A 12403-nucleotide genomic window follows, 5' to 3' on the forward strand; every position below is an offset into this window, starting at 1 on the left:
ACGGATGTGGATGTACGTGCATCCTTGTATATACTGTGGTGAAATGCAGTTAGTGCGGGGTGTTTGCCGCTGTCTGGTTGATCACACCCCCTAGGTAATTGCTTGTTATTGCATCCTAGTTATGGGAGTGTATATAAAGGCGGGAGGCAAAATAGAAGAGCGTTACGTCATACTCAGCTGATCGTACTCTCGGCGTTTCGTTGCGTTGCACGAGGGTAATCCTTGTGAAGCTGGCATTTGTTTCGGGCGCATGTTGCAGCCGTATCCGGGAAATCGCCGGTCCTCTGCTGTTGCGTTTCTCTGCATTTGAGAATTGCGGGTGCCGTCTGCTTGAGTGATTTGCCGCTGCCTGTAAGTAAGGGCTGCTGGATAGATGATGTGGCTCCCATTATCCGGTGTTTAAACCATCCTGTGAGCGTGCCTACTTTTGTGCTCCCGGCTCTGCATGGCTTATAGCAGGGACTACAGCATGGCTTGAAATTTCAACGCTGCTGTTTTGCTTTTACAAAATGTTAATTTGTTTTTCTTTATTGCACTTATTATGTTTGGACTTTATTGATTTGTTTTGCTTTAATGTATGCTTTGCATGCAAGTCTTTTGGTTAATTATTTGGTTTGCATTCAATTAGTTATTTTGCTTTAATTTGTTTTGCATTTAAGTCTTATTTACAGTCAATTTACTTGATTGGCTGCATCCGTTAACTTTTGTTTGAATGGATGTTTGGTTCTTATTTAGTTTGTTTGCATTTAAGTATTCATGTTTGTTTCGCAGTTAAGAACTTGGTTTGGTATTTTAATATCTACTTTTCCTTTTTATTTTTGTTTTGTGGCAACAAGTTTGCTGGTGTTATTTGTGTGTTGGGGTGTTTTTGTTTTTAAATTGTCTGCTTAATTTCCTTTTCCTTTTGTTGTATTTGGGGGAGCTGGGGCTTGGAGAAGGCTGGCTGTTCCCGTGCAGAAATATCCCTCTTCACCAAAGTGGTGTGGATTTGCAGTGAATTTCCTGGGGTGTGTAAGTGTAGTCTTGTGCACGTGTGGGTTTTCAGTAGTACGGGCCCTATTGAAGCCCGGTATCTAGCCGCCTCCTATTGCGAAGCACCTGCTCCTGTGTTTTTTTTTTTTTTTTGGTATGCTTTTCATGGCAGTTTGTTGCATCTGCTGGGCATAGTTTTCCCTTTTTTCTCATTGAACAAGATTCATTTTAATTGAGAAATTGTTTAATAAATATTTGTTACTTTTATACAAGGTATTCACGTCTCCGGGTCATTTTGTGTGAGGGCGAACCTGTGGGTTTTCCCAGGTGTTAATTTCCCAGGTGGCGTAGTCATGATTGTGTGCTTTAGTAGCATAGTTTCAATGTTTAGTAATTTCTTTAACCCTTTGTTACCTTCCATCTTGTCACATAACGATCATTGATCACAGCACATCGTTAAAAATCAGTTTTAGCCACGTATTCCTAACGTTGGTATTTGTCAAGGACTGTAAGATGCAGTGGTTTGTGTGTGTGGGGTTTTTATTTTTTTTATTTTTTTATTCATTCTTCAGTCTACTTGAACCGATCTGAGCATGGAGATGACATGTGCAGAACCATGCAAATCAGAACACATCAGTTCAAGGTGGGTCTGATTTTATAACGATAAGTTTTTGCAGTGGTAGTGCCTGCTCTTTTTGGACTGGGAAGTGTTGAATCTTAATGTAATAGGCCTACAATGACCATCTAAATGTTATTGCCCATTTTATTGAAAAAATGTTGTGACATCTGCTGTTAGATAATACATTTATGAGCCTTTGTCCTAAGATTTCTTATAAGACTAGTGTTTTCCTCTTCAAAAAAAAACGTTTTCCTTTTAGAAATGTACAAAGAGGGGAAAGAAAATGTATGAGTGTTTGCATCAGTGAAAAGGTCTTCGTATTCAACAACATACAATTAATGCTCACTGTTCTTCCCAAATGTTTTTCGTTTAGTTTGTTTAATAGTTGAAATATAAAAAAAACAACTGCAAATGGGGGGGAAAAAAGCAACTAAAAAAACAGTATGTATACATTCAGTATTTGACAGTAATATCTTAAACCCATCAACTTGCAATTTGACCCCATTAGTATTATACACAATGTGGTTTAAGAACACCCTTTTGTACATTTGCATAGACTGTAGATTTGAATGAATTATTACCATAGCTTTAGAGATGTACAAATCCCTATGTATCATTTTATAGGTTCAAGGACAGTTGAAATGGTTTAATCAATATATGGACTTATTTTTTTTTTTGTATCTAATCATTGACCGAAAATGTCCAATTTATCTAACCATTATTTTATTTTTTTATATTGTTGAAAAGCTGTTTAGTGTTGTTGGTATCTAACCTACAATAGCCAATAATGTTTGTTAAAGTGTATATTCATAAATACATTTATACAAACTATTTATTGAACCATTTATAAAAAAAATATATTGATAGAAATAATATATATAATATTTGTAAAGATTCTGATGTTATAAAAGCTGTGCCTACATATTTTTATGGTGTCACATGTCATACATTGTTTCAGTGTATACCCAAACATACAAAAAGGCAGGTGCAAACTTGTGCAAATTACTATTAATATTAATGAGATCATGCTAAAAAGTAAAATCATATTTATGTAGTAGCTAGAATATACCAATTAAATTTCACCATTGGTTTTAACTTCAGACCCTGTCTTCAGACCTGACTTCCTCCCTAAACTTCCTTCCTTGACTCTCTTTAAAGAAGAGGTAAAACAAAGTGTTGTCAGTGCTTTCAATACACATTTAGATGCATAATAAACTCAAGAGTATTTATAGTTCATATTGTGAGTGTTTATTCAAGATTGACAGATTTAGTTCCTGATGCCACTTTGTGCTCATAAACATCTGTAAATGTCTCTGATTATCCATTTTTGGTGGCAGCTGCTGACTTCCCTGTTGTCAATATTACCCGTTTACAGATTCACAGCGTGGAAGGCCTGAGAGAACACACAGTGTAGCTCAATACTGGCAACAGGTGCTATGCGTTTGGACGAACTTCTGTATTGTTTTTAGCTACATGAGAGAAGCGAACTACTTTTATTTGGGCCACCCCGGCATTGATGTCCCGCCACAGATATTCAGGTGAAAGCAGTTTACTGGGTTTGTTATAAAGGAAATACTTGTTCAAGTGAGACTCCTCATGCCATATCGCCTCAATGGAGTTTGCAACATCGATGTTCATCTGCTTCCGGCAGGTTTTGGTGAGATGATGTACATCCTCCAGTGAGCCGCCAAATGCAGCGCCAGTAAAATAATAATCACCCTCTCCAGCTGGAACATATGCTTGAGATTCTGGTCTACGCTCATATGTGAACTGATCCCTTGGAGCATCAAAGTACCAAGGATGTATCACACCTACCAGACGACCCAAAGTCTCCGCACCCCAACGGCCATAGAACTTTGTATCTACATCAAGGCAGAAAATATAGTCAGCCTCACTGACCAGTTCATTCTCTATTAGTTTCTCTAGTATTTCCATCCTGCCCATACTGATATCCTGCCATCTGTTCATACTTGGAACCTTTCGAACTGTCAAACTATGGTTTTCACCCATCTTAACTTCAGGAACTTCTTCTGGTAGATCCGTAAACAAGTAGTAATGCACTCGAAATCCAACAAAGTAATGCTGCTCTGCTGACTCCAGAAAATCTTTGAGAAAACGTGTGTATCTAACAAACAGAGAAAAGAAATACAGGGAGATATGTTATAATTAATTAATTTATCAATTAATCATTACTGTTTCCAGAAACAAAGAAACACAAATGAGAGATACTGATACAAGATGAGAGGAGCTCACTTTCCCAAAGTGAAGACTGTGGTCGCTATGGTGAGATTCTGTTGTTGGTAGATTAAGTCGATCAGAGTGGTGTCGAAGGTTCCCTCCCAAATGATTGGGGCTAACCATGACGTTACAGAAGCAACATCTGTCCGACTTCATTAAAACACACTAACAGCGCTGTAATCTTTCTATTCATGAGTGCAAATGGGCTATAACAGGTTGATGCTAAAAACATAATACTCACCTTACCAGCGCACTGGGCTGGTTGTACAAAAGCCTGTAATAATGCAAAAATTAATAAGCAGAAAGAACAACAGACATTTTATCTACAAAGTTAAAACATGGGTATCTCAGTTTATCTATTTCCATCTCTCACTAGTCATCTGATCAGAACAATAAAAATAACCATGAACTAAAAATGTTTTTGTCTTATGTCATTAACGAAGGATCAACTTTAAAAAGTCTCTTTTAAGAAGATGAAGATGAATTTACACACCCCTGCGATGAGCGCAGTCCAAAGTTCTTAAGCTTCCACTTTGACCTGATAATAACAAAGTCAAACTCTTACTCATCTGAATTTAATCATATGGTGTGAGTGTGTGTGTTTTAAGTTGATGTGTATAAGCATGTATATGTATACACTCTCAGAAATAATGCAAAATTTTACCTTGTTATCTGAGCATTTTTTTGTGTGTGCGTGTGTAAAGTGAGGTGTTTATGTATATGCATTACATCATTACTTACTTGGTGATGACTTTTTCTATTATCTGCGGTTTACAACTTAAAACAGTAAAAAATAAATAAATGTCAGCAATGCAAACTTCCCAAATCAAGAGAATAACACATACACAACATCTGAAACGTGTTTGTCTAACTGCACTAAACTCACCTGCTCTGGTTGGTGTTGAGGTAAATGAGCCTGTAAAGAAAGATATAACTTCATGAGGAGCAATCTTTGTAAAGATGTGACTGTTTGGTTTTCTCAGAGATCACATTTAAGTTTTATTAAATGTTTTATATTTATCATATTTGTCATGTATATATCATATTTGTCATGTACACCAAAAATGCAGCATAATGAATTGTGTGATTACACATCTTAATTAAATTAAAATGTACACATTTTTTCATATTATGTTTCTCAAGGTTAGTTTATAAAGCATTTTTCACCTAAAAAAGGATGTGTATATGTATATGCATATGTATGTACTGTATATAAGCCAATATATGTAAAAATGATCATTTCCATCTAATTTTCACACTGTGAAGCACACTCAATTTCAAAACGCTCATTGCTGTGATTGACTAACTTTTTCCTGTCCACAGTGGACACCAGAACCGAAGCATCTATCTATCTGTCTATCTATCTATATATCTATATGTATATATCTATATCTATATCTATATATTGTGACGAGTCGGTTGCCCTCCCCCTTATTGTCATCCCCACCCCGTCCCTTATTCACCGCCCTTCACCAGGCTCCCGACGGGAGTGGGTGTGCGAGAGAGGAGGGGCGTGGAAACAGCGGTGGCTGGCGGCGTGTGATGAGGCACAGCTGAATCGAATGGAGCCACATCACCGCCGCTGTTTAAATGCCAAGCGCGCCTCTCCTCGAGAGACCGGTCTCTTCCCCCGTGCATGCACGCTGGTGTCCTCGTCGCTCCAGGAAGGGAGCGTAGTGGGACTTCCGCGCCACCGGAGACGTGAGCTGCCGAACCCGCGGTCCGGACGAAAGCTGCACCCGTATTACGGCCGTCGGGCCAGGATGCCGTGCCGTACAAGTCCTGCCAAAGGCCGTGGACAAAGAGGAAGAGCCGCCGCTAGGATGAAGCCGCCGGCCCTCGCGCCCCGGGCCCGGACCAGAGTGGGAGCGCGTGCGGCCGCCGGACTCCGCCCCTTACCTGGACCCTCCCTTCCAGAACACTGCCCTCCTTCACAAGCCCCGCAGCACGACGAGGACACCAGACCCCTTGTTTATTTTGGACGCTATATATATATATGGTAACTCTTTATTTTGACAGTCTCTTTTGAACGTTCTGTCTACAATAAATAACTTTGCACATACGTGTCAACAAACTCTCATTAGAGTATTATAATAGGTGCAAGTTATAATAGGTGCTTCTATTGTCCTCATAGTCGCTTTGGATAAAAGCGTATGCTAAATGACTAAGTGTAAATGTAAGTTGATGAGGTCGGGCAAAGTGCCTGCAGGCTGCCAACTCTCACACATTCAGCGCGAGACTCGCGGAAGGCGTCAAAAGTTTCTATTTGCAACATGTTTTTGTAGCATTGAGCAGTATAGTCAAATACAGACATGTCTGTTAATTTCTTGGCCATTCCGTTCAAGTTGGTCCAAATTCACTCACCTCTAAATGCCAGTGAAGTGAGTGACAGGTTTTTAGTGATTATATGGAAGCTCTATATTTGTCCGCTTTCTAGGCTACACTCTTAAAAAAAAAAAAAAAAAAAAAAGGTGCTTAAAAATGGTCCTTCACAGCGATGCCATAGAACAGTGGTTAGCATTCAGCAAAAAACTTTATGTAATACATCCAGTGAGATGCTAGGTAAGTTATTCCTTGACTATGCAGTATCCACAGGAATTCATTTGACCTTCTACAGGGAGAGAAAGACTGAAAACGGTTAAAAACATGACAACTATGCTATAATAATAATAATCTATTGAGGTGTTGCTCATGTTATCTAACTGCGATTATAGTCTACCTATCTATTATCTAGCAATATACATTAACTATAACGCGCTTCAAAAAATACTGCACTACTTTGTTAGATTCCTGAGAAGTCAACAAATGTGTTAAAATGTCAAAAAATGCAGTCATTTCTTCAATTTACCAGCGAGTGTCCTTGAAAAGCACTGAAATGAATGGGCTTTAGGCTGGAGCTATTGGTTGTTTCAAAGACTAGTCTCTAGAATACACAAGACATGTCTCTCGTATAGTTTTGAATGGAGAAAAATGCAATGCTCAGTGTTACAAGTACCGGCTGGTACCGTGTAAACGGCTTATATGCTCTCGCTCTGAAACAGGAGAAATAAGTGAGAAGAGGCAAAGTCTGCGTCCGTTTCTCATCTCGCTCAGCAGAAAGAGAGCCAAGAGGATTTATTACACAATCACAATTAAAATCCTACTTGGTTATAAACACACAATGTTTTCTCATGAAATAGACAGTTTCAAAAATAAAATACAATTTGTCCTTTTTTATCTTTCAGCAATTACTGAGATATAAACTGTGTATGATCAAATAAATCACAATGACAATAACCACTGTTATCTTGTAAGTTGTCTCTTTTTCAACTTAATATAAAACATAGTTTGTTTTCGCTTGCATATAGTTCGTAAATGCATTTTCCGTTTTCAACTAGCATCATTTTCTACTCTTACACAATGCATGAGCTGACAGACTTCTAACATGTTTTTATACCACTTTTAGAATATAAAACGTTTGGTTTTAACACTAGCTTTTCACATATTACACAATATCATACATTTCGAAACTATTTAACTTTACAAAAATGTTCAAAAAACTAGAAATAAAACTCTGTTCCACGTGACCTTGGTAGTAATAGATGACGTCACCGGGCACGAACATACAACTGTTGTTATATATACATATATCCACATTTTCATAAAACAGCCTTCTCACACGAACCTTGAAACATTCAGCGACATATAAACATACTATATTTCAGTTATTTAACTTAATTTACTAGTCTACCAACCTGAAACTAGGGATGGCTGCCACGAAACTGACGTTTCGACACGGTGTCGATATCCCGAAGCGCAGATGTTTCGATACACGGCTCCGAAGCATGATTCGAAACACCCATGTCACGTGACTAAGGCTATCGAAGCATCAGGGCGTGTCACAAGTGTTTCGAGACTTGGCATACCTGCCGAATCTGCGTTTGATTGACAGGGTCGGTAACAAATCACACAATCGCACATCTGTCTCAACCTAACTCCCACAAAGTAGAAAAGTGGAGTTAACGCATCTTCACTTCTTGGGTTGGAGAAATTATATGTAAAAAAAGAAGTAGGCTAAGTCCATCAACAGCAGAACAATTAATATTTAAAAAAATCTTTATATGTAAAAAAAAGTGGCTTGATGTACTTTATTGTATATTTTTCATTACCAAAATAACACTTACTTATTCACAAAGAGTTCATTCAGACGTCAGACTGATGTTTCAACACATTACAAGAACAGAACAATAAAAACACACATTTTAAATGTTTTTTATAATTGTGTCAAGATGACCGCGTCACCCAGGATTCGAACCCAAGGTGACAGCATTCCAGTCGAGCACACTAACCACTCCCCCAAATCACTCAGTGGATTGACTGTCACAACATAGGTTATAACTCGTCAAGTCGCAAAACTGTTTCTGTGTCGACGCTGTTTCAGAGCAATACTTGAAAATGACCACTAGGTGTCACCGAAATGTTTCGAAGCCTCGACACATTTGCTTCGACTGCTTCAGTGTTTCACGAAGCCTTGCTTTGCCCACCACTACCTGAAACAGGAGAAATAAGTGAGAAGAGGCAAAGTCTGCGTCCGTTTCTCATCTCGCTCAGCAGAAAGAGAAAGACCGCAAAACGGGACAAACTGACGTAACGCCCCGAAAGCACAATACGCGCCACACTGCTCCCTGCTGACGAACTCCACAATTACTCCTGCCCGCTATATAAAATATATTAGTGCAAATGAATGGTAGACACAGGTTAATTACCCCTGAACAAAATTAAGAACAAACATTTCTTTATAAAATTACAAAAACTACCACAAATGTGATAACAATTTAATAGGGCATCACATCAGCATGGCCACTCTATTGAAGGAAGCCCCGCCTTCTGAATAAAAGAACCAGTCACTAATCGGTAAAGTCACTGTGTCATTGCAGCCGCCATTAGAAGTCCCGGGCTGCGTCCGAAATCGCATACTACTTGTGTAGGTACTACATTTGAATTCGAACATACTACTCGACCGTTAAAAAAGTACGTTCTATATAGTATGAATGAGGGTAGTATGAATGGAATTCGGACTTACTACATCCGCCATGTTGATGTTGTCACGTGTCATGCGTCTTCACAACAGCGCGAAAATTTAAAGAGCCCACTTCACTGCGCTAACATCGTTGGTGAGCGTGATTTCACCAAGTACAACATGTTCCTGGATCAACATCTTTGTTGATCCTGGAACGTCATTCCAATCAACCAATCAGATTTGAGGGATAACTTTTCAGGAAATGTAAGTTTTAGGCTTATGATCAGGGTTAGGTGCTTCGACACCCTTGTTAATCAGCTATCATTTCTCACTGATTTTAGGAATAAATTATGGGTAGGGTTAGGTTTAGGGGTAGAGATTGGGTTAAGTCTATATTTTTGGACAATAATGTTGATCCAGGATCAACAAAAGATGTTGATCCAGGAACATGTCTTACTTGGCAAAATCACGGCGACCAACATCGTTAATGATTTAAATTCTTAACGCTTAACGAACCGCCTATTTAAAGAAAGCAGCGTTAACAAGCTGATGTACTACAATGAGGTTAACATAACTCCATCTGATCGGTAATGTTTAGAGATCTTTTTACACACAATTCACACAATCGTTTAATCTGTTTGTTAAACCCTCAACAAGTCAGCCGTTTACTTGGATGATGTTAAACAAGTACAAGTTAACCACAATGAACAACAATGTTTTTCCCTGAGGTACTTTACACTTGAAGACAGCCGCGTCGCGGCTTTCCGCCATTTTTCGAATATGACGCGGCCTCTCCCGCGGCCTCATGGGATAGTAAAGTGTCCATCGTATGCCTACTACAGAATTCGGAAGGAAGTAGTAGGTCATCCGGGTACTTCTCGCCTACTATTTTTCGAATACTAATTCGGACATACTACACGCCTCACATACTGTTTTTTGCATACTATATAGTAGGGAAGTATGCGATTTCGGACGCACCCCCGGTTGCTATCCACCTTTTTCTTCAACACAGAAGTAAGCCTATGGGTGAGAGTTCCGGTTCATTAGCCGCTATCCACCTTTTTCTTGAGGTAAAAATGGGCGCGGCCATTTGTAAATTCTATGGGTCTAGCTTCTGGTCTCATCGGAGTCCAGCTATTTTTAGCTGTACAAAACAGTTCGTTTTGATGCTTGATATTGAAAATTAGTGTGTCTTATAGTATTATTTTAATGCATTTTCTTAATTATGAACACACTGGTTTGTAGTGCAAACATTTTTACCGTTTACTGCACGTTGTTATTCTCCTCGTTATTTACCTATAGCTGCTAATGAACCGGAAGTCTCACCCATAGGCTTACTTCCGCGTTGAAGAAAAAGGTGGATAGGGAAATAACCAGAAGAATTACAACATGCAGTAAACGGTAAAACTGTAACTACAAACCAGAGTGTTCATAATTAAGATAATACATTAAAATAATCTGGTAAGACACACCAATTTTCAAAATCAAGCAGCAAAACAAATTGTTTTCAGTGATTAGAATGTAAAGCTTATTTAAAAAAAAAATCATAGTCAGGAAGTGCTAACTGAAAGTTACCTCACCTATTCTAGTTTGCTTACATTGAAGAATAAAAGATTTAAAGACACACAAACGCACACAGCTTTAAGGTGCAACAACAAAACAAACAAACAAAAAACACTATATATAATATTGTTGCATCAATTCACAAACCAAACACCAAGGCAAGCTATCTAATATTGCTGAAGAGTAATTACATACCCACACAATATCATCCCAAAGAACGCAAGAATGATGAGAAAACTCTGACGGAACACCATTATTCCTGGAATACTTGTGTCTACATTGATGTGAAGTTAAAGACTGAAGCGTAAGCGAGAGGAATAAAGCAAAAGAGTTTTAGTTCAAGGAAGGAGGAGTGTGTTGTCACGGTGAGAGTGACATTTCAGTCAAATGGACAAATTAGGGTGGAGCTCTGTATTGGGTGAGCACAGCAAACTAAACTCAAAATACTACTACTAATAATAATAATACTTACAAAGCCAGATTGATGAGAACATTATAATAAGCCTGAAACCTTTCAAAGGACTCGCAAGGACAGAATTATTAGAACTCCTGTTTACTGTGGTGTATTTGAGCATGTAAAATGTGAAACTCATAAATACTCATTTGAGATCTGGAATTCAGACAAAATAAAAGCAATAAATAAAAATGTGTGAACTGACTCAGAAATGAACCTGGCTTCTGACAGTAAAATCAACCTCAGCTCAAATATCAAATATGGTTGCGATAGAGGTTATTTACACTAAGTGAAAATAGCAGTATAGCAGTATTCTTTAGTGATATGATATTTACACAGTGCAAATAGCTTTAGATTCTATTTATTCTCTGTTAAAATAGCATGATTCTGCTAATTACTTATTGCAAATATTGAATAAAAGGGTATGATTAATTGTGGCGAAAAACATTATTAGAGAAAAACATTACTTATTGCAAATAGTGGCACTTATCTGCACCTCTGCATTGTAATACATTATAAAATAGTATGCAATAACTTATTGAGTGTAATTTTTAAGTTTTATTTCAAATTATTGGAACAAAAGCCCTCCCTACACCTACCCGATACTTTATGTTCAACTTTTTGATTATTTACTTAATTTTTATTGAAAAATAAATGCTTTTCTGATGTGATTTGAAATTTAAAAAGGGAGAAAAAAAGTTCGCCAAAAGGCAGATTCGAACCCCAGTCGATCGTGTCTAAAGAAGCGTAACACACGCTTTACCAACTGCGGCCAGCCGCAGATAGGTGTAGAGCGCTGACTAGCCAATAGGAACGAAGGAAATTCCAGGTAGGCGGGACGAGTAAAATACACACAATTTGATGTTCGAATCCCGCCTCGGCCACAAATGACATAATATTAGTTTGTATTCGTTTTTCATCTAGATACACTTCAAGTACAATTAACATATAATAAAGGAACTTTGTGCACATAGATAAAATAAATCTTGTAATAATTGTTCTTGTTTAGGATGTACAAAATGTGCAACGATCTTAATAAACATTTACATTATAATCGGGTAACGTTATAGATATCGCTAATATAGAAAATGTGAATGTGATTAATTGAAAAGAACATTTTGATCATGTTTTAGACATTTATTTTTAAAGAGACGTTTGCTTTATATTTGTATAACTATGTACAGAAAACCCATATACATGAAATACAACCAATAAACAATAAAAAATAAAGTCTCTCGTTTTATTTATAGTACAATAATATACATGTTATATAAAACTGAAAAAAGGTAATTGCTACAGTACAGTACTAACCAAAACATATAATAATTGAATAAATATACATTAAATAATTATAGATTAAACAACAACAATAATAATAAAATCTAAAGCTGTGAAGAACACAGAAAAAAAACAAGAATTTTAAATAATTTAAATAATTATGTACAATTATGTATGTTTAATAGTAAGGGTTATTAATATTTAGTGTTTACAAATCAAAATAAAATAATGCAAGTAAATAAAATTAATTTAAAAAAAACACACTAAAATGCAATGCAAA

General features: G+C 37.4%; 1 protein-coding gene and 1 long non-coding RNA gene across 6 annotated transcripts; one reads left to right on the top strand and one right to left on the bottom strand.

The window, feature by feature from the left end:
• The first annotated feature begins 9 nt into the window (after positions 1–9).
• Positions 10–3379, top strand: LOC131541418 (uncharacterized). Its single transcript, XR_009271499.1, has 5 exons — positions 10–351; positions 1545–1615; positions 2693–2754; positions 2967–3129; positions 3243–3379. It is a non-coding gene; the product is annotated as an uncharacterized LOC131541418 (long non-coding RNA).
• Positions 2824–10782, bottom strand: LOC131541414 (globoside alpha-1,3-N-acetylgalactosaminyltransferase 1-like). 5 transcript variants are annotated; one of them, XM_058777139.1, is made up of 7 exons: positions 10587–10782; positions 4716–4745; positions 4571–4606; positions 4323–4367; positions 4071–4103; positions 3845–3979; positions 2824–3716 (listed from the first exon to the last, which is right to left on the bottom strand). In XM_058777139.1, exons 1-7 carry the CDS (start codon positions 10643–10645, stop codon positions 3026–3028), a joined length of 1029 nt encoding a protein of 342 aa, XP_058633122.1. In that variant the 5' UTR covers positions 10646–10782; the 3' UTR covers positions 2824–3025. The 5 variants fall into 5 exon arrangements, with proteins under 5 accessions (XP_058633122.1, XP_058633121.1, XP_058633123.1 ...); XM_058777138.1 differs by lacking the exon at positions 10587–10782 and adding an exon at positions 7564–8850; XM_058777140.1 differs by lacking the exons at positions 3845–3979; positions 10587–10782 and adding an exon at positions 7564–8854.
• Positions 10783–12403: the final 1621 nt, after the last annotated feature.

Source organism: Onychostoma macrolepis, chromosome 05 (genome assembly GCF_012432095.1).
Source record: "Onychostoma macrolepis isolate SWU-2019 chromosome 05, ASM1243209v1, whole genome shotgun sequence".
Taxonomy (NCBI): Eukaryota; Metazoa; Chordata; class Actinopteri; order Cypriniformes; family Cyprinidae; genus Onychostoma; species Onychostoma macrolepis.

Bases quoted from the DNA above. Each gene is read 5' to 3' on its own strand.
- LOC131541414 (XM_058777138.1), bottom strand. From the start codon at position 7,655: ATGCTTCGGAGCCGTGTATCGAAACATCTGCGCTTCGGGATATCGACA. The intron at 4,607-4,715 runs GTGAGTTTAGTG...TACTGTTTTAAG, and splicing joins CTCAACACCAACCAGAGCAG to TTGTAAACCGCAGATAATAG. The intron at 3,717-3,844 runs GTGAGCTCCTCT...TCTGTTTGTTAG, and splicing joins ACAGTCTTCACTTTGGGAAA to ATACACACGTTTTCTCAAAG.